Source organism: Copadichromis virginalis, linkage group LG6, assembly GCF_057382275.1.
Source record: "Copadichromis virginalis isolate Kocher_CV1m ecotype Utaka linkage group LG6, C_Virginalis_male_GT1.1, whole genome shotgun sequence".
In the NCBI taxonomy this organism is placed as follows: Eukaryota; Metazoa; Chordata; class Actinopteri; order Cichliformes; family Cichlidae; genus Copadichromis; species Copadichromis virginalis.
The window spans coordinates 1604452-1625927 of NC_140623.1; the positions used below are offsets into that span (position 1 = coordinate 1604452).

Sequence of the window (21476 nt, forward strand, 5' to 3'; positions counted from 1 at the left end):
TGTCCACACAGGTCCCGATGGCGGGCACCTTTAAATGGAGATGAGTGCTTTTACTGGCGGACCACAGGCTGTTTCTATGGCGACAAGTGCCGCTTCAAACACATACCAGACCAGCAAGGTCGAGACAAGAAGTCTTGGCAACCATGATGTCCCTTATCTTTTCAGCTCCTGCCCGCAAGGCACATCAAAGTCCACTTGGGAACACTGACAACTGAATGTTTGTGAAGAAACCTGAGACATGGATCACATGTGATAACCAAAGTCAGAAGATGTGACTCTGAAATAATGAAGGACGTTATGCAGACCCTGATCCGGGGAAGAATAAATCCATTTTAAAGAAAATCTTGTAGCAGAGACAGTCCTCAGTGGAAATGTATTTTTCAAGGCTTCACTTGGATTTCAGAAACAGGAGCTCCTGGTTTGTGCACAGACGCATGTCGCAGAGATTTATGGTCCAAATGTTTGGTTGAACCATGTTGGAAACACTTTAGATTTTAAAAAGAAGTTATTTTCATATCAGTAAAATTAGATTTTGCATATAAAATGTATAAATATTTGCATAAAACAATAAAAACTGATATATGAGACCTTTTATTTTCCCTTACTGTTTGTTGTTTTAGTTTCCAGCTGCTTGCATTTGTTCTTCAGAGAAATTCTCGGGTTTGGGAGTGATGGTTTGATCTTCGCTCTGTGTTATTAAAACAGAAGACAGAGATACAGACGCTCTCATTATGTGTGTTCATGCGTATTAAACTCTTATTTTTCAGTAATGTGAGGCAGAAGAAAGCAATCCCATTGTGAGCTATTTGATTTATTGTTGAGGAGTCTACCAACCACAATCTAAACAGAAGTCTGTTTTCGTTTGTTTGTGTTGTCCGAGACCACATCCTCCTGAACAAGTGCTCTATATATTAGCTAATTGAGTTTGCCTGGGGCAGAGTGTGCCTGCAGATGGGTTTGAATAGAGATGAAAGGAGCAGCTATGGGTTTATCAGCACCATGAGTGGATCGTTCAGTTTTCCTCCTCTCTGTCAGGTTCTTGGTATTCTGTCAGACTTGTTACTAAATTGTTTTTACTTCCGTGTACAAAATGTATAAGCTATTTTATTGCTTTCTTAATTAATGCACCTCACCCTGCAAACCGAACCTGCAATTTCATTGGACTTTGTGTTAAAGCTTCCCTTCCACTAATGTAGGTTGTTGACATTCTGTTTTATGGCTTTGTTCTGCTTGGCTCTACAGCCATCTTTTACTTTTGATTTAGTTTGGTGACATTTTTCCTCATTTTATTGTATTTTCTTGGCTGCCGGCTATACAAGCATGTTCTTATCAACCCAAAGCACTCTGCTTCTTTTTCAGTTTCAAAAAGACACGTCTCCACTTTCTCTTCCAGCTTTTAGTTTAGGAATCAACTCGTCCTTTGCCAGTATAATCCCTGTTTATGAACATGCTACATCTTCCTGTTTTTTGTGGTTGCTGTCCTTGCTAAATAGTAAATAGACTGGTTATTATAGCGCACTTTTCTACTCTATCAGACCACTCAAAATGCTTCATACAATTTGCTTCGTTCACATTTGTTCAGACAAGCACTTTTTTTTCAAAGCGTAAGTGCCTTCTATTCATACACATTTATACTCTGAAGGAAGTGTAAGGATATTTGGCATGCAGACTGAGAGCAGCCAGGCACCAAACCACCAACCTTCTGATGTAGATGACCCGCTCTGCATCCTGAGCTACTTTCATTTGATGACACTGTCATCTGAGCAGCTTTTCGCTATACAAATACAGGCCATTTTTACCATAACAGTGTTTTGTGAAAGGTCCAAATAAAACCAGCTGTATTCATATCTGTATAATGTATTCATTTTCATTTCAGTCAGAATCAGAGTCATTAGAAGAATAAGTAAATCTTGGGTGGACAATGACACGTGTAAATGATAATGGTCACGAGCAGCTTCATTAGTAATTAATCCTTTGAGACTGCTAAATGATGGCTTCATATTAAATACACATAATGACACCTACAGCACATCCATGCTGTCTTTCATCGGTGGCAGAGGAAGAAACCAGAGCTGTGTAGGTGATCATTTCTGGCTGAAATATATCTGCAACACTGCAGGACATCGTTATGAACACAAGAGGACACTCACACACTTCAGCAAAGGAGAGTGAGCGCATTTGTGTGTGTGTGTGTGTGTGTGTGTTTAGCTCACAGTCACTGAACTGAACTGTAAAAATAACATTTTCAAGATCAGAAGAAATCCTTGGTGTGAAGATTAATCTTAGATTTCAGGCAAGTATTAGTTACATCTAATGAGTGCAGAGGCTGTACTGATGTGTATCTGTCTTGATACACATGTTGCTCTGTGTAATGTTAGAAAATAAGCAGTGACAGCTGTAATGCCTTAGTAATGAGCCCACTGTGATCCTTATTACTTAAGAGTCTTTACCTTACAGTACAAAGGTCATTGAGGGGACCTTTGATTTGGTGCTTTCTAAATAAACTTGAACTGAGTTAAACTGAATCCAAAGCATTTAAAAGAATGAACAGTTCACAGGCACCAGGTGAAAATTTAAAGGAAAACTCTCCGGTATTGTGTTTCACTTTTCTTTATAGAGTCCTTGCTGAGTCAGCACATACCTGACTTAGTCTTTTCTGTTATGTGTCACCTGTTAATAAACTAATCTACACACGCTGTGGATTTCATCAGGAGGTCCCAGTGCCCTTTGCAGATCATAAGTCCGTCATCGAGCAGGTTCTTAACTGATGAGAGGTACGAACACAGTTTTGAAGAAGAACACTGATGTGGCTCTCAGACCTGCACGGAGCACAGGAACACCCACACACACCCACTGATCCTTTTGGTCCTGTTGACTGTCAGGCATGTATTTTGTTTTCCTCTTTCTCTCTCAGGTGGCGAGTCTGGCTGGCTTTGTGGTTGCTCCACCTGCAAGTGAAGCCCTCGTGTTAACAGGCTCCAGCTGCCACACCAGTTACCACTTTTTTATTAACCACAGTATTCAGGGGCTGGTTTGAGCTGCAATGTTCTGTATCTGCTGGTTTCATTTTCTGATCCTGTGCTCTGGTTTGCCCCTGGTGAAAAGGTTTATGTAATCTTTGTGGCAAAAGAGAACTGTTGAGCGATTTTAGATGTTGTGGTTGCATCTTAACCGTGCAGTCCTCTAACCGAGGTAGCAGTTTAAACAGAATCAGGATTCATAACAAAGGTTTTGAATATAACTTTTGTGTGATTAAGAACTCAAAACCCCACTGCATTATTTACTCCTTTGCTGGATACTGAATCTTTTAGAAGAGTCATTTAACAGCTTTTTGGAGGCACTGCATTTGTTGGACTTGTTGGATTCAAAACATTGCTAGAGCTTTAGAAAACAATCATCTTCTACCACAGTCTCCTTGATTTTATAAAGACTTTGCACTAAAGTAACACACTGCAGCAGTGTAGGGTAATGACACTGGGTCCAGGGATTTCATCCTGAAACTTGGCAGTCAGGGTGCTGCTGCCTGTCTCCTGTAACCTTGTGCATGCTTGTGAGACACAGCAAACCTTCTTTCCCACCACATCAATATTTAAACTGCACATCAATATGTGAGATGGCAAGTATTGACGTGGCATCTTAATCTAAACTTCCTACAGAGAAATAACAAGATAACAACACATAACTCACTCTTGATTATAATAACTAAGAATTCAAGGCAGAAAGCAAGGCACATGGCTGTGGGGCTGTGACAGAGCTGGCAGAAGATCCTTAAATATTGTCTGAGTCTAGTCTCTAGTTTATGCAATCCCCAATTTCCCATCAGCTTTGCTGCATCAATTTTAACTTTGCTGGGCACTTAGTGATTCTTTCTGTTTTGTTTCCTTTTTGCATCAGGGTATTGTTTACCCTCACTTTTACCAGCCACACTACACACAGAAGTGGGGGTAACAAAACATCCCTACTTAAACTTGTTTTAAGGGTTAGCCTAGCTTGCCAAAGAACATTTTTTAGTCATTTAAAACTCTATCAGTATATTAGCTATACCTAGCATACTTTTTAGCCGTCCTACTACTGAACTGTTAGGATTCCACTCAGCAGTTATTATCTTCCTTCTGGACAAAAAACAGCTCTAGAGAGATTTAAACTGAACTTGAACCCATGAAACATGAAACATCTATTCATGGCCCAGTTTTCAAAATGATCATTAATAAAGTCAGGCCTGAAGTTTTCAAAAAAGACTCATGTTAAAATGTTTTCTATTGTCCTCAGCAGTTGTATCAGAGGCAGTCCTTTTTTTCTTAAGGTGATATTTTAAGAACATAAAGCTGCATGCAAAGTGTTGTGAGAGAATCACTTCTTTATTTAAGCGCGGGGGTTTACAGGTTTAAAGTCTGTTCATGCATGTTAAGCATGTACAGAGGAAGGAAGACAGCCAGATAACTCTGTTACATTTTCCAACCACAGAGAGCACGGTCTTCAGAGACAGCATCTTCAACACTGGCAGAAATTGTGGCTGGTTTACAACATGTTACATGTTGTGTGATCTACCTGCTGATGGGATTTATGAGACGAGAGGAGCAGCCATGAGTTCAACTGCAGCAGCAACTGGATTGGTTCTCTTCCTTCTCTCGCTGCCAGGTAATTCTGTAATAGTAAGTCAGTCTTGAGGTAGATCACAACTGAACTGTTTTTGATTGGTTTTTACACCACACGATCTGCAGCACATAGCTGTTAAAGGTTTGCATTTCCAATACTGCAACTGAATACAGATTGTAGAAAAGTTTTTTTTATTTATTGTCTCCACTGCATTTAATGGACAAATACAATTTTCAGGCTGCTTTAACTTGGGTTGAAGTTTCTTAACAGAAACTAACAGATAAACAGAAAGTGAATTCCCAGCCATTTTCTTTTCTTTTCTTTTCTTTTCTTTTCTTTTCTTTTCTTTTCTTTTCTTTTCTTTTCTTTTCTTTGTTTTTTGCACAAACACATAGTTCCTGGTTCCTAAACATGTTTTGTAAATTATATTGTGAGATAAATTCTAGGCACACAGCGAAATTTGTATGTCACCTGAATAATTTACTACACTATATAATGGCCCTTTCATGCCACTGCAATTTATTTTACATAGACAACATTTGACAACATTTTGTCATATTTCTGTAATGGATGTATTATGCAAATTGTTATATTTGTAATAACAAACCCACAGATACCATTATTATTATCTTGTTTTTGATTTACTGATTTACTGTTTTGAGTTTAATTCCACCGTCAGGCCGGGGTCTTTCTGTGTGGAGTTTGCATGTTCTCCCCGTGTTTGCGTGGGTTCTCTCCGGGTACTCTGGCTTCCTCCCACAGTCCAAAGACATGCAGTTAGTGGGGATAGGTTAATTGGAAACACTAAATTGCCCATAGGGTGAATGCGGGAGAATGTGAGTGAATGGTTATCTCTGTCTATGTGTTAGTCCTGCAACAGACCTGCGACCTGTCCAGGGTGTACCCTGCCTCTTGCCCTAAGACAGCTGGTATAGGCTGCAGCCCCCTGCCAGCGAATGGATGGATAAACTTACTGTTTTGACTCATTCTCACAGCCTGCAAAGACTTGTTTTCAAAGATGATCTCGCATATGTAAACAACAAGAACAACAAAAACAAAAATACCTTCCTAAATACTTAATACCATATGCATGATAAAAAATCTCAGGAACAATAAATCTGTGCTGCTTATTCTGAGAAAAGGTTCTCAGAACTTTTACTGAAACAATATGTTTGTTGTTGTCATTAATCTAGTTTCTGATGTGTTCTGTGTTACAGTGGTACAGAGTCAGAATGATTATGCAGTGACTTACACTTCTACTCAGATCTGTGCCTTTAAAGGATCAACAGTGGTCATAGGCTGCTCCTTCAAACACCCTTCAAGAGTAATTGTGTTAAAAAGAGTTTGGTTCACTAAAGGGAACAATTATAATCCTGAAGATCTGAAAACAGACCCAGCGTATGCAGGTCGAGTGTTGTACAGTTCTCACTGGAAGAGCTGCACTCTGACAATCAGAGACCTGAGAGAGAGCGACTCAGCTGTGTACAAGTTCAGGTTTGAAACAAACCAGAAAAATTTTACTGGTTTACCTGGAGTCACTCTGACTGTCACAGGTAACATTTTTAATTACACATCAGTCAAACCTTGTTATGAACATAACTGTGTGTGTTTGCGTATGGATAATGGATGTTAAAATTTCTCCTCTGATATTATTTCTTGACATAATCAGAACTGAATTCCCTATTATGACTCCTTCAGTGTGAGAGTGACTGACATCTTATTTATTGTTTCTTGTCCACTGGTCAAGATGTTCAGGTCAGAGGGTTCAATGGACGACAGTTGGATTGTGTCACCAGCTGTAATCATTATGTTTCATCTTATGTCTGGTACAAAAATGGACAACAAGTGATTGGAGCCAGCTCTTCTTCTTATGAAGCGCCATATGACACTTCAAACAGCTACCCATATCAAAGGTCATATGACAATAAAAACAGCTACTCATGTGCTTTAAAAGGATTTGAGGATTTTCACTCTTCGTTAGTTTGTGAGTTCACTTTGAGGTTTTACGTGAATTAAAACTTCTTATCTGGGTAATAATTAATGTCATGTTCTGTCATTAAATTTGTTTTAAAATGTTTTAATTGTAATTTTTCAGGTACACAGGGTCAACGGTGCAACAAAGTGAATTACAGTAAAAGAAAAATCTGTGCATTCAAAGGCTCATCAGTGGACATTTCATGTACTTACAACAGTTATGAAAGTTCAATCCAATCAAAGTTCTGGTTCCGTTCTGGTCGTGGATCTGAGGATCTCACAGAAGACTCCCAGTATAAAGATCGTGCTGAGGTGACTGAAAGAGAGAGAGGACGCTCCACTCTGAGAATCAGAGACCTGACAGAGAGTGATTCAGCCGAGTATCACTTCAAATTCAAAACACAAGACTTTGAATGGAAGAGTAGTTTACCTGGAACAACTCTGACTGTCACAGGTACTGATCAACACACACTGATGGATATTTAATCAGGAACAACTTTATACTTTATCTGCATATATATATATATATATATATATATATATATATATATATACACATATATATATATATATATATATATATATATATATATATGTGTATATATATATATATATATATATATATATATATATATATATATATATATATACACATATATATTTATACTGCACTTTCACTTTTAACTTTTGAGGGATTTCATGTTTACACTTTGAGAGAATGATCATTTTCACGAATTCATCTACTCAGAACTGAATTCCCTATTATGACTCCTTCAGTGTGAGAGTGACTGACATCTTATTTATTGTTTCTTGTCCACTGGTCAAGATGTTCAGGTCAGAGGGTTCAATGGACGACAGTTGGATTGTGTCACCAGCTGTAATCATTATGTTTCATCTTATGTCTGGTACAAAAATGGACAACAAGTGATTGGAGCCAGCTCTTCTTCTTATGACGTGCCATATGACACTTCAAACAGCTACCCATATCAAAGGTCATATGACAATAAAAACAGCTACTCATGTGCTTTAAAAGGATTTGAGGATTTTCACTCTTCGTTAGTTTGTGAGTTCACTTTGAGGTTTTACGTGAATTAAAACTTCTTATCTGGGTAATAATTAATGTCATGTTCTGTCATTAAATTTGTTTTAAAATGTTTTAATTGTAATTTTTCAGGTACACAGGGTCAACGGTGCAACAAAGTGAATTACAGTAAAAGAAAAATCTGTGCATTCAAAGGCTCATCAGTGGACATTTCATGTACTTACAACAGTTATGAAAGTTCAATCCAATCAAAGTCCTGGTTCCGTTCTGGTCGTGGATCTGAGGATCTCACAGAAGACTCCCAGTATAAAGATCGTGCTGAGGTGACTGAAAGAGAGAGAGGACGCTCCACTCTGAGAATCAGAGACCTGACAGAGAGTGATTCAGCCGAGTATCACTTCAAATTCAAAACACAAGACTTTGAATGGAAGAGTAGTTTACCTGGAACAACTCTGACTGTCACAGGTACTGATCAACACACAGTGACTCATAATTTCATTCAGTTGAATTTTACAAACTGAATCTTGTGTTGTTAATTATTTACTTGTTGGTGTCTTTGTGGTTTGACTATTTAACAATGTGAATACTTTAATTTCACACAGCTCTGCAGGTGAAGGTGAGCAGAATAATACCAGTCCATGAGTGTCAGACTGAGGCAGAGCTGAAGTGTGAAAGCAGCTGCAGTCCAGCTGGTCGTCTTTCTTTCATCTGGTTCAAGAACGGACAGAAAAACACAAAACAGCAAACTTCTACTTATACAGACTGCTTTTATCCTGAAGACAACATCTCCTGTGCTTTCACAGGATATGAGGATTACCACTCTCCACCAGTGTGTGAGTTCACTTCATGATTCAGTCACAGACTTTTATCATTCTGACAGATTATAAATAACTTCAAAGTGACGATAGTTCGAGTCAGGTTCACAAAATTGAAACCTTCATTCAGTTTTGTGTGTGTTCGTGATCAGAGGACAGGATATATCAGCTCCTTTCACTGCCCAGCTGTAGGCTACTGCATAGTGAAGATATCATATACTCTAATGAAAGACGGCCGTACGCCGAACGATTTTTGAGCAGGAAATCTGCTTCATGTAAGGAAACAAGGAGCTCTTCCTTTGGAAGTTTGGAAAGATCGTTCATCGTTCTCTCACTGCCAGGCCTATTTCATGTGACTTTTTTTTTCTTCATAATTCAGGAACATGATGATTCTGCAGTCACAATATGGATATCAATGTTAAACGTGTGATAAATAAGAGTTAACTAAACTTGAACTAATTACCCATTTCAAACCAAACTGTCACAGTTCTGGGTCATTTTGACCCAGCATTTTCTGTTTCTTATATTTTGATGTTTTTCTAGACCAGGGGTCGGCAACCTTTCTGATGACGAGTGCCATTTAAAATTTCCTCAGAAGTCAGTGTGCCATATGATTGCATTAGCAATAAATTGAATAACGCGCTATATGAACAGTTACACAATATATAGAACCACTTTCTAGAATTATATTTGTTTGCAGATGTTGGCAGCTGTCAGCGAATAGTTATCAGCTATTTTGAAACAAAAAAAAGACACTTTTTATCCATAACAAGAACTCCATAACAGCAAATGAACTGTACAACAGAAAATACAAATGTTATTTATGGTCTCCTCACAACGATGATAAGAAAAATAAACTAAGCCAATATAGCATGTCTGTTAATACAAAGACACACATGTTAATGTGATCTCTGGTCTCCCACTCAGAGACACAGGTCTCTGAGTGCCCATTCAGATGGCTACCTGAGGACACTCTTCATGTGAGAGAAAATCTGCTCACACAGATATTTAGAGCCAAGTACTGTCAATAAGGCCTCTGCAATGTTCTGAAGACAGTTAAACTTGTCAGGTAGTGATGTCCAGCAGGTGAAAATGCAGCTCCATGAACACACACAGCTGTGGATTCCAGCTGCTTCGATGTCGCATTAACTGGTATTAACTCAGCCAGTTAATGCGAGACAAATCCAGCTGCTCATTAAAGATCTCTGGTTTGATCAGAAAATAAAACATTGGTCCATACACCTGAAAGTCCCAATTTGCAGTGTGCACCGAGGTGCGGCCATTTATTTTTTGATGCACCTTCTCAGATTAATTCCCTGCGTGTCGTGCCCAGGGCTGGACTGGGACAAAAAATCATTTTGACTAAAGACCTGCCCACCAGGTATTAAAGCCATAAAGCCTTTGAATGAAAACAAACGCTGTTGTGACAGTGATGTACACTGTCTTGTTGGTATATGTATGATTTCTATACATTTTACATCAGATAACACCTTTGGTTGTAAGATTCAGATAATTATTTAATAACAGCCAGACATTTTAAATGAGAATAAGAAAGTACATCTTTGTGCCCCCCTTTCCCTGTTAATGCCCTACCTGCCCCCCCTGGCAAAACTTTGCTAGACCCTCCCCTGCACAGTTACCAGCTGTCAGCTACTTAGAAACAGATCCTGGTGTTATTTCTCAGAAACAGTTCATAACTTCCCTTCAACTCATTCATGTCACCTAAAAGGTAAACCTGTTTCTCCATCACCTGTTCATCTCTGATGATTCAGTAAGGACATCTCCTGATTTCATGTTTCCCTCTCGCCACATATCCAAACCGATATCATGACCAGCAGCTTTTACAGCTGTGGCTCCAGCAAACATCAGCTGATACTAGAAAGTAATCCATCCATTCGCTTCCGCTTATCCTTTTCAGGGTCGCGGGGGGGTGCTGGAGCCTATCCCAGCTGTCATAGGGCAAGAGGCGGGGTACACCCTGGACAGGTCGCCAGTCTGTCGCAGGGCTAACACAAAGGGACAGACAACCATTCGCACATAGTGGCAATTTGGATTATCCAGTTAACCTATCCCCACAAGCTGCATGTCTTTGGACAGTGGGAGGAAGCCGGAGTACCGGAGAGAACCCACGCAAACACGGGGAGAACATGCAAACTCCACACAGAAAGACCCCGGCCTGATGGTGGAATTGAACTCAGGACCTTCTTGCTGTGCGGCAACAGTGCTAACCACCTTGCCACCGTGCTGCCCACTAGAAAGTAATATTAAATAAATTCTAACAACAGCTGATCAAGCTTAAATGTGCTGCTGTTGTTTAGTGCGACATCCGGCGGTTTCTTCTTTCTGGCGCAAAGTGGCGATAAACAAACAAGAGAGAAAAGCCGATCAGCTGATCATTGATCAGTTTCATGATTAAAGTAGCAACAGGTGAGGGAGGGGGAAAGAATGAGGCAGCTGTGCAGCGTAACGACACAGAATAACTCCAGCTTTGTCCCATACTTCAGCTAGAATGTAAAAAAAACCACACAAACTGCATCCCTTCTCAGCTCAACACGAAACACAAATATTGTCTCTGAATGCGGGAGGATTCCGTCTTTTTACGGGACAGTTGGCAACTCTACTAACTAACCTTATAAATAAAATAAAGTTCACTATCAGTAACATCATAGCACCCACCCAGCTGTATAGAAAATCCATCATGCTAGCTAGTATGCAGTACGAGTTATTGTAACTGACTGTAGAAAGTCAGCACAACGAAAATAAACTCCACCTAAACTTGGTTTATATCTGACCCAGACAGACTGCAGGTCATAACTTCTTACCTGAAGTTCAGTTCAAACTCGGACCAGCGGCCACCTTGGGTCTCTCCTCCTCCTGCCTCCCCTTTCCCTCATCCACCTGTTGGCTTCCACCACTTGCTAATGTTACTGAATCTGTGGAAGCTCCACCACAGCCACCACCAAACAACTGAGTTATTTTTTACACACCGGCCAGCATCTGGCCAATCCACCACCTTTCATTGTTTATACCGTTACAATAAAAAATTTAAAAAAATCATCTGGCCACCCAGCAAATGCCCGATGGCCAGTCCAGCTATGGACGTGCCATCAGTTAACCCTTCGCGTGCCAACTGTGGCACGCGTGCCTAGGGTTGCAGACCCCTGTTCTAGATTATATTTATGTTCTAAATCATAATCTAGCCCTGCAAGGGACATGGGAGAAAAAAAATTACGATGAACTTTTGCGAGATCTCGCAAAACTAACTCGGGATCTCGCAAAAGTTTTGCAAAAGTTGAATTCCAACAATGGCGGCAGCTACTTAGTAGTACTATTACTCTTTCTGGGTCACAAAATAAACTTTTAAGATATTTTGAGGTGTGAATGTAGCTGTTTAAACGTCAAATATCTGCTCGGTTTACAAGACATCACATATTTGCAAAAGTGCTCTGACGTTTTTGGAGATGTCTGACACCCACCATCTCGAAGCTAACGGGAGGTTGAGACCTACTACAGCCGGGGGGAACACCGCTCTCCCGGCACATCGTGCTTCGAACTCCCGGTCGGCTTCGAGCAGGCGGTCTCCGAAATGTTTTCACTTTTGCGAGATCCCGAGTTTGTTTTGCGAGATCTCGCAAAAGTCCGTCTTAATTTTTTTTTCTCCCATGTCCCTTGCGGGGCTCCGTAATGTTATGATTCTCAAGATATGCTTTTTTGCTTATTATTATTCTAGGTTTCAGTTTGGTTCTGGTTATAAGTTTAGTTTGATGTTAATTCTTCTTTTAGTCTCTGTCGTCTTTGGGTTCCCTGTGTTATATTCTTTCAGTCTGCCTCAGTGTCAGGTCTGTGTCTTTGTAAATTGTTCTGTGTTTCCTGTTATATATTGATAGTCCCAGTCTGATGTCATAATGTTCAGTTTTACTTCTCCCCTGTCTCGTTAGTCTAATTTCTCCCAGCTGTGTCTCCCTCCTGTTTCCCATTCCCTGATTACTCCCCAGTGTATATAAGCCCTGTGTTTGCCGGTAACGGAACACACACTCTTTGTTGCGTTGTTAATGTCTGCTTACCCTCAGTTTACGCTGTGTGTTCCGTTACCTGTTTTGCCTGCCTGTTAGTTTATTTTTTCCTCAGTATAGTTAGTCTTCTGTTCAGTCTGCAAGCTGCAATAAAGCTGTTTGAGTTTACCTTTGCGTCAGTGAGTCCTGAATTTTGGGTCCTTCCTCTCTGCCTGCCTGCACACAGCCATGACAGAAACAATCAATTCTAAAAGCTGAGAAAATCATTTTTGTGCCTAATCCAGCCAACCTGAATTATAGCCTTATCATATCATCATTAAATTTGTTTTTGGAAGGCATGCTTAATTAATTCAGAAGATACCGTTACCAATGTAATGAGCATTGCGGTACTCGTACCTGTGTGGCAATTTTGAACAAGAGATAAGCAGCAGTGCTCTGACTACACAGAGGGTTAGTTGCAGATGTAAAGTCTGTCCTGTGAATTGTGAGAGTGGTAAGACTGAGAAACTCAATTGATCTATACAAAACACGTTTATATGCTGAAGATAACAGATTCAGAAAATGACTGATAATTAAATTGCTTTATTTATTGTGTTTGTTAAAATCTAATCAAATCTAATCAATCTTTATATTCTCTCTCCTAGATGCTCCAAAATTTGCTTCAGTACTGGTGCTGAATAACTCTCATGAGATAGTGGAGGGTAGCTCTGTGAATCTGACCTGCAGGACTGATGCTAACCCAGCAGCTAATTACACCTGGTACAAGGACAAAAAAACAATCAGTACAAAACAAGAGCTCATCTTCAGATCCATCCAGTCTTCTGACTCTGGAGAGTATAATTGTACCGCTAAGAATGAGCTGGGTCAAAGACCATCTGAAGTCATCTCTATCAATGTGAAATGTGAGTGAAGACAGTTATCTTTGCATAATTAATAGTTTTAACAGCAATTTTTTTTTACAACCAAACAAGGCCACACTTTACAAACCCCGATACAGTCATAGAGTCAGAGTAAATGCTGCAGGTCTAAAACCTTTATCAGTATTCAGTTATAGAAAAGGTTTAATATGTCACAAATTTTAGGTCAAACAGGAACAGGAATACATGTTTTTTAGTATATTTTCTATTTCTCCTCCAGATGCTCCAAAGCTTGCCTCTGTGTCAGTGAGTCCCTCTGCTGAGATAGTGGAGGGCAGTTCAGTCACTCTGACCTGCAGCAGTGATGCTAACCCAGCAGCTAATTACACCTGGTACAAGGAGAACAAATTATTGCTTCATGGACCAGTGGGAAGGTACCATTTCTCCTCCATCAGCTCTGAGCACAGCGGGAACTACTCGTGCAAAGCTGAGAATCTGTATGGACCAGCACAGTCCGTAACTCTATACATAGATGTTGAGTGTAAGTATTTCAGTGAACAGCTCAGAAAACATGTCTGGTTGCAAATAATTGCGCTATTAAGTACTCACTAGCACTAGATGAGGCTAAAAAAAAGACCAGAATTTTTGGTCATACTTTTTTCAAAATTATATGCTAACTGACAAATGACTTGTGATTGAGTCTTTGCAGTAAGTAAATGGTTTTATAGTCGGACTCTCCTCCCTCCTTTTTCACGTCATGCCCGTCTTTTATACTATCTACGATGCAAACATGCTAAACTATAATTATAGGTATGATAAGGTTCTGGGATTGAATCTTCTTGCCAGCTGTGTGGAGTTTACATGTTCTCCCTGTGTGGGTTCTCTCCTGGTGCTCTGGCTTCCTCCCACAGTCCAAGGACATGCATATGAGGTTAATCAGTAATTCTAATCTGGCAGTAGCGGTCAATATGAATGTTTGTCTCTTTCTCTGTTAGTGTGCTTTAATGCTCACCATTTATAGTCTGTCACTGTGCCCCTGTGTGAACAGGATAAACTGGATTAAGACTGGCATTACAGTACATCCAGAAAGTATTTTCCATGCTTTACTTGTTCCATATTTCGTCATATTACAGCCTTATTCTAAATGGTTAGCAAATGTTTTCACTTTGTCATTATGGTGTATTGTGTGTAGAACTTTAAGGCTGTAACATTACAAAAATGTGGAACTGGAAGTTAAGCGTGGTGAACACTTTTCTGAATGTACTGTACATGCAAAGAGTTTACAACCATGTGTTTTATGTAATCTATATATTCTGACTCTGCATTATTGGGTTTCTAAAAATGTCAAAAAATAAATAAATACTGATTAACCTAAACAAAACAAGGCTTTCAAATATTGACGACTGGTCTCCAATATGCTGCAGATCCTCCGAGGCTTCCCTCTGTGTCAGTGAGTCCCTCTGCTGAGATAGTGGAGGGCAGTTCAGTGACTCTGACCTGTAGCAGTGATGCTAACCCAGCAGCTAGTTACACCTGGTACAAGGAGAATGAAGACTCAGCAAAAGCATCAGGCCAGAACTTCACCATCACTGACTTCAGACCCGAACACATTGGGAGTTATTACTGTGTTGCACAGAACACAAGAGGACATCATAACTCCACCTTACAGCTGATTGTTACAGCAAGTAAGTGACTAAATTTATAAATTTGCCCATTTATCTCTGCATCATTTCATCATTTCAGAAATAAATAAATAAAAATTGACCTGAACATTGATACATGTAGAAATATTACACTAGGATCTAAGTGTGTGCGTGATTCATCAACTAGACAGTTAAACATCATTGTCTTTGCTAGGCAGTTCCAAAAATACTAGTTATATTGTTCTTACTTTATTAATGTAAAACAGCATTTACCAGTTCAAAGATGTTACAGATGGCTAACTCCCCATTTCTCTCTTTTTTGTTGAAGTTGTAATCACGCAAAATAGATGACAGTGCCTATAGTACTTTGACATTGAGAAAATAAGATCAGATCAGGAATAAATAGATACAGCATTACCCAAATATAATACTTTGCAAAAAATAGAAAAATGTAGACTACCAGTCAAAAGTTTTTAGATCATCCCAGTCTTTCCAAAATGTATTTTAAACCTAAGCCATGTTTAGCAAATATAACAGCTGAACACGCCTGTGGCATTCTTTCTACAATAGAAATCAAACATTGTTCAGAGAGTTCTTACCATATCTGTTGCAGAAATTCACATAAACATGCAGCACCTGTAGGTTGCTTTGCTTTCACTCTTCTGTCCAGTTCATCCCAAACTAGCTCGATGGGGTTTAGGTCTGAGGACTGTGCTGGCCACTTCATGGTTTCAAGCTTACGACCTTGTTCTTTTTTCTTGAGGTAGTTCTGGAATAGCTTGGACTACATTTTGGGTCATTATCTTTCTGTAGGATGAACCCCTGACCAACTAGGCACATACTAGAGGGTATTGCATGGATAAGCAGAATGCTGTCGTAGGCGTTTTGGTTCAGGGCGACTCTGTACAAGTCACCGATCCTGGATCCAGCAAAACAGCCCCAGACCATCACACGTCCTCCTCCATGGTTGACAGTTGATGCCACCCACTGTGGAGCTATCCTTCCTCCTACTCGACAACGTACCAGCTGTCAGAATAAAAGCCACTTTAGCAGGAATTAGATGCAAAACCACAGTCCATGAGTCATAAACTAGAAGGTTTTGGTCTGATATCGTTAGCTTCATAGCATAATTGCCTAAGTCATTTGACTAAGTCAATGACTTAGGCACTTATGCTATGAAGCTAACGATATGCTTTATGTTCATTCTTAACCCTAGAACACTATCGCTATAAATAGTAACACGATCACTAATGCCGGGTGATTTATACCCGGTATAATATAACCAATGAACAGTAATCAAATATATCAAAATATGACAACACATGACAAATTAGAGTGGTCTTCTTTTACTTTCAACTGTGCCATGTCTAACAAAATGAAAAATAAAACTCCTAAAACAAAATAATGACTCTGGAAAGCTGGTCTTTGGTCCACCCATTCCTGGGACATTTGAGACTTCCCTGGTGATGGCACAGGCTCCTCGACACGCAAACAGCTGCAGGAGTGAGAAATCATGTAAATGTATTTTCACCCAGCGATAGTGTTCTAGGGTTAATAGACCCAAAATCCTGTAATCCAGTTACTAATCCAGAGTTTGTTTCCCAGGTTTAGTGAAATCAGCTGCAATTGCATCGATGACTATTTTCTTTTTGGCTATCGTAATCCTCTCTGCAGTCATATTCATAAGGTGAGCAGATCAGTTTTTAAAATTAGTTCTTCACTCTTGTCATCCAAAGATTCCTGAAATTCCAATGCTCATTGTTCAATGTTCGTTCTCTGTTCTGTATAGAAAAACGAGGCCCTTAAAAGTCATTTTCTCCAAAGACAGGACAAACAGCATCGCACAGGTAAGGAAGAAAGGGTGATTAAATGGTCATCACACATAAGATAAATACAAAACTAATGTGAAAGAGCTGTACTGTAGGAGTATCTCTGGTTATGGCTGCACACAGTTGTCCCAACTGAGGATTGGTTCTAAGTAGAGCTGGGCGATAGAACGATAACGATATGTATCGCGATATAACTTTTACTCGATAGAGAAATTAAACTATCGCGATAGACTTCGCCGCTCTTGTCCTCTTAAAAAAAAAAAAAAAAAAAAAGGTCAGCCAATCCAAATTAAGTAGCGCAGAGCCGAACCAATCACAGCCGCAGCGTCACGTCGCGTGACTTGTTACGTACAGCACAAGTGCCAAGCCGCACGTGTGTTTGTTTGGGAAGCAGCCAGCGGGTAATGGAGGAAATGAGTGTGCCGACTAGAAAAATCAACCGAGCGTGACCAAAGAGAAAACAGATGATGGTTCCAATGCCGGAGAGATTGTCGAACGGAAGAGCCATAGAAGTTCCGTAGTGTGAAGGTATTTCGGCTATTTCAAGTCTGACAAAAAACAGAGTAGCGTGCACTGTAAATTGTGCCGAAAGCAAGTCTGGAAATACAATAAACTGGTGCATGCGTCACACTGTGCGCCACGTTATTGTTTCGGTGAAATGAATTTCTACAATACTGTTAATTCTACTCTCTGCAGTGTTTAAATGCTTACATATACACACAGTTACTGTCCGTCCACACATACGACTCGGTTCTGCTTCTATGCCGCAGCTTTGTTTACTTTTTCCCACCGAGGCTTCTAGACTTCTGATTGGCCAACATTTCTGCACGGTTAGGAATCTAGCGCCACCTGCTGCTTTGGCATGTTCATAGCAGCGTTTTCCTTCATTTCTGCCTTTATGTGTGGACGGGATTATTTTTTAAAAAGAAAACGGAAAATCTCCGTTTTCAAAAATACCCGTGTACGTGTGGACATAGCCTCAGTCTCTGACTGGAAGCGCTAATTCGTCATTCGGCTTTTGTCAGACTAAAGTAACTGTTAAAACTGTTTGAAAAGCTAAGCTATACAACAAGGAGAGATTGAGAATTTCCTTTTAGTTCTCAGTTTATTTGATATTGACAAAAGTTAGTCAATTTTGTCTGTTCTTCTGTAAAACAAACTAAGATTTATTTTTAGAATTAATATTTTGTTTCTAAGTGGAATTGACAATTTAGTCTGTTTCGTTTGTTCTATTTTGAAACTTAAACGCTTTAGCGGCTGCCTTTTGTGTAGTTTGCAATATTTGCCTTTATTTATCTGAAAAAGTCTCATGTTCCTTAAGTACATCTACCCTGTTGAACTTATTATGGGAAATAAATATTTAAATAAAAACAAGCTGCTGATTATTTCACATTTTACTTGTGAGCAACGGCACATTTAAATCTTACAAATATAGTTATTTGGCTTATATCGTGATAGATATCGTTATCGCCTGAAATGAAAAAAACATATCGTGATATGAAAAAATCTCATATCGCCCAGCTCTAGTTCTAAGTTTACTATTGATCTACATCCTTCCCTGACATATGATCACAAGTGATCACAATTGTGGATACAAGCAATTGGAAATGAGCTTCCTCCGAAGGGTGGCTGACCTTTCCCTCAATGATAGGGTGAGAACTTTGGCCATCCAGGAGGGGCTCAGAGTGGAGCTGTGCTGCTCCTCGATATAGAAAGGAACCGGTTGAGGTGGTTCGAGCATCTGACAAGGATGAATCTTGGTGCCTCTTGGGTGAGGTGTTTTAGGCATGTCCCACCGGGAAGAGGCCCTGGGGCAGACCCAGGATGTACTGGAGAAATTATATCTTTCTGCTGGCCTGGGAATGCCTTGGTGTTTCTCAGGATAAGCTGGAGAAGGTGACTGGGGAGAGGGAGGTCTGGGCTTCTCGATCTGACCCTGGATAAGCAGAAGAAGATGGATGGATGGATGGACGGACGGGCGGACGGATGGATATGGGCTCAAAGTGTGGTCATAAATATTTTGTACTTGTAAATCAGGATTTGTATGTGTAAAAAGAATTTGTGTGTGCGTAAAAAAGATTTTTATGTGGACTTAGCCAAAAAAATACATGTGAAACTCTGCAAGTTACAAGTACGAATTTTGACCCTATTTTTATTCCTTTCATCTGATTGGTCAATGTCATGTCAATCACAAATTTAACTATCAAATCAGAGAACAGATAGGTTTGGCTGTCGGAGGGGGCTTTTTAGTTCAAAAAAGCCCCCTCCGACAGCCAAACCTATCTGCAGTTCAGCAGGTCCTTGAAGGGTAATACAGTTTGAAGCTGGAGGATCTCTATGTAAATATCGATAGAAGCTAGGTCCCCTAACTTTCAGCAGCTGTTGAAAGGATAAAGTTGTGGTATATCAGTGGTTAGAAATACCATTATTACTTTAGGATTAGTTTAACACAAAGTCAGGGCTGACCCGGGACCATTGCTGTGAGCCACAGTGCGCAGCATAAAGGTCCTTTCACATCGGACGCAGGATGTGCTGCTAATGCTAACTGCTAACTAAAAGCCAAGGATCCAGAATTTGTTGCGCTGGCTGCTGAATTCTGTGGGTTTTTACAGCAGCTCTACCTGTACTAGATGCACCTGCTCCTTGTCGTTTCTATCTCGGACTTTGTGTTGTCTACAAGAGTTTCAATAAAAACATGTATGCTAATTCATAACGAAGAAAGCTTTGTAACTATCCCCACTAGTGAAGACTGTCATTTCCAAAACACTGTGTCCTTCTGTTATTTTCCTTCAGGTGGTCATTCTCACTCACTTAGTTTTTGCCGTCACCATCTTTTGCTGGGGATACTTACCTCTCCAAAAACAGATACAGTCCACTCATGGTGGACCCTATGATGTCCAACCCTGTTTCTGTGGGATTCATTTGAGTATTAAGTATTCTTATTGCTGAAAATTTTTTCTTCAGAAAAGTGCATCTCCAGAACATGATGGCCCTTCAGCTCCACCAGCAGAGCAGCAGGACGACCTTTGCTACGCCAGTGTCAGTTTCTCAAAGAGCCAAGAAGATCCTCTCTACTCCAACATTATGCCCACTAAACCCAAAGGACAAAATGAAGAAGATGAGGAAGAGGGAGGGGGAGATGTGGAATACTCTCTTGTCAAGTTTATTAATGGAGCCCAAGGGTGAGCCTCTTTATTTGTCCACAATGTTGAAAAATGTTTATTGCTTTGATTGTTGTTCCTATGACTTTTTTTCCTTAATTAATGCTCATAATATTGTGAGATTCTTATTATAAAATCTTCATAATTCAGTATTTTTATCATTACAGATTAAGAGGTGAACAGGCTGTGGAAGATTCATCTGCACTGTACAGCACAGTCAGGAAAATCTACCATTGAGTCTGTAAGGATGTGTTTGTATTTATTAAAGAGTGTTGAGCGTTTTTGGTTAATGGTCTTTTGGAAAACTGGGAATGAAGAAGAAATTTTCCATGACAGCTAGGCTTTAATTTGTTTGATATGTATAGTGTAGAGCATTTTAAATGTATTCACATTTGTGCATGAATGTGGTTTCAACACAGATTTGTTTGTATGCACTGTTTGTGAATGACTCACTGTCCTGATCAGTGTATGTCCACATGTACACTCTTGCTTCCTTCATTTTCTAATGCGATCATTCAAATGCATTATAGCTCCGTCTCCATGCACTGATGACTGTTTTATGTATCTATCAACTCAAAGAGATTTTTTATTTACTGTGGCTTCGTTTATTTTTTAAGAACGTGACTTATTTACCAATGCTTTCACTCTCATAATAACCTGACTGGAATGCACTGATATATATTATTTAATGAAAAAAAAAACTTTAATAAATATTTCTTAAGGGCTTAAGGATTTTTTTCATGGGTTTAATTGTTTGTAAGTGAGGGGACATGTTTTTATATTTCATATTTTAATATGCAGTGGTATTCATTCATTAAATAGATTTAATAAACACACATACCCACACACCTCTGACTGCACTGTAGGTGGGTATTTTACAGTTGGGCAGATGTGAAGGAGCAGGGTCAAGTTTCTCAGTAGATGGCAAATAATAATTTGTGCATCCTTTATATCTCATATCAGTGTTGCTCCAGCTGTTTGGTTGCTTAGCTCTGTCCACAAGATTTAGACAGCCTGTCCATCCATGTGTCCATCTGTCCTTCAGCATCTTGACAACTGCTGACCAGATCCACAGTTTGAGGTAGTTTGGGTGAGTGGATCTGTCGTTGTGTCATGTCATGGGTTCCTGGTTTCTCTTTGTCCCATGTCTTCTGTCTTCTTTATCTCTGTCCCTGTGGTTACTGTTAGATTGTCTGTGTTAATTGTCTTTCAGTAGTTTCTATTTTTGGTTGAAGGTTTGGTTTCTAATGTGTCTTATTCTAGAATTAGAAGTGACTGTTTGCCTGTAACTGTTTTTACTTGCGCCCCGTTCCCAGCTGTGTCTTGTTTTTCAGCCCATCTTCTGTATACATAATACACAGGCAGGTTTGTTTCAGTATCTTTAGTTACGCCCCTTTCATTGCTTTAACCCATCAAAGCCCAATTATAATCTAAAACTCAGTCAGTCAGTTTAGGGGAAGTCTGTAAATTGAAAGAGTAAAAATAACCGCTAGTGTCCACAGAGCTAGCCTCAGTAAACCACAGTGTTAGCCACCAGCCTGGTTGG

The 21476-nt window shown here is 39.7% G+C and overlaps 2 protein-coding genes across 2 annotated transcripts in view; both read left to right on the forward strand.

Moving 5' to 3' along the window:
- The window catches only part of LOC146706883 (uncharacterized), a 30094-nt gene extending 29475 nt beyond the window's left edge, over positions 1-619 (forward strand). Inside the window, exon 16 of the mRNA XM_085458183.1 lies at positions 12-619. Coding sequence (XP_085314309.1) covers positions 12-147 — 136 coding nt within the window. The 3' untranslated portion in view covers positions 148-619. The remainder of the gene's footprint in view (positions 1-11) is intronic.
- Positions 620-4394: 3775 nt separating this feature from the next.
- On the forward strand, positions 4395-20659 carry LOC146706884 (uncharacterized). The gene is made up of 13 exons (XM_085460709.1): positions 4395-4638; positions 5814-6149; positions 6692-7024; positions 7397-7633; positions 7745-8077; positions 8215-8445; positions 13085-13342; positions 13578-13838; positions 14722-14982; positions 16546-16627; positions 16730-16787; positions 19734-19951; positions 20098-20659. The coding sequence occupies exons 1-13, from the start codon at positions 4398-4400 to the stop codon at positions 20165-20167; spliced, it is 2919 nt and encodes a 972-aa protein (XP_085316835.1). The 5' UTR covers positions 4395-4397; the 3' UTR covers positions 20168-20659.
- Positions 20660-21476: the final 817 nt, after the last annotated feature.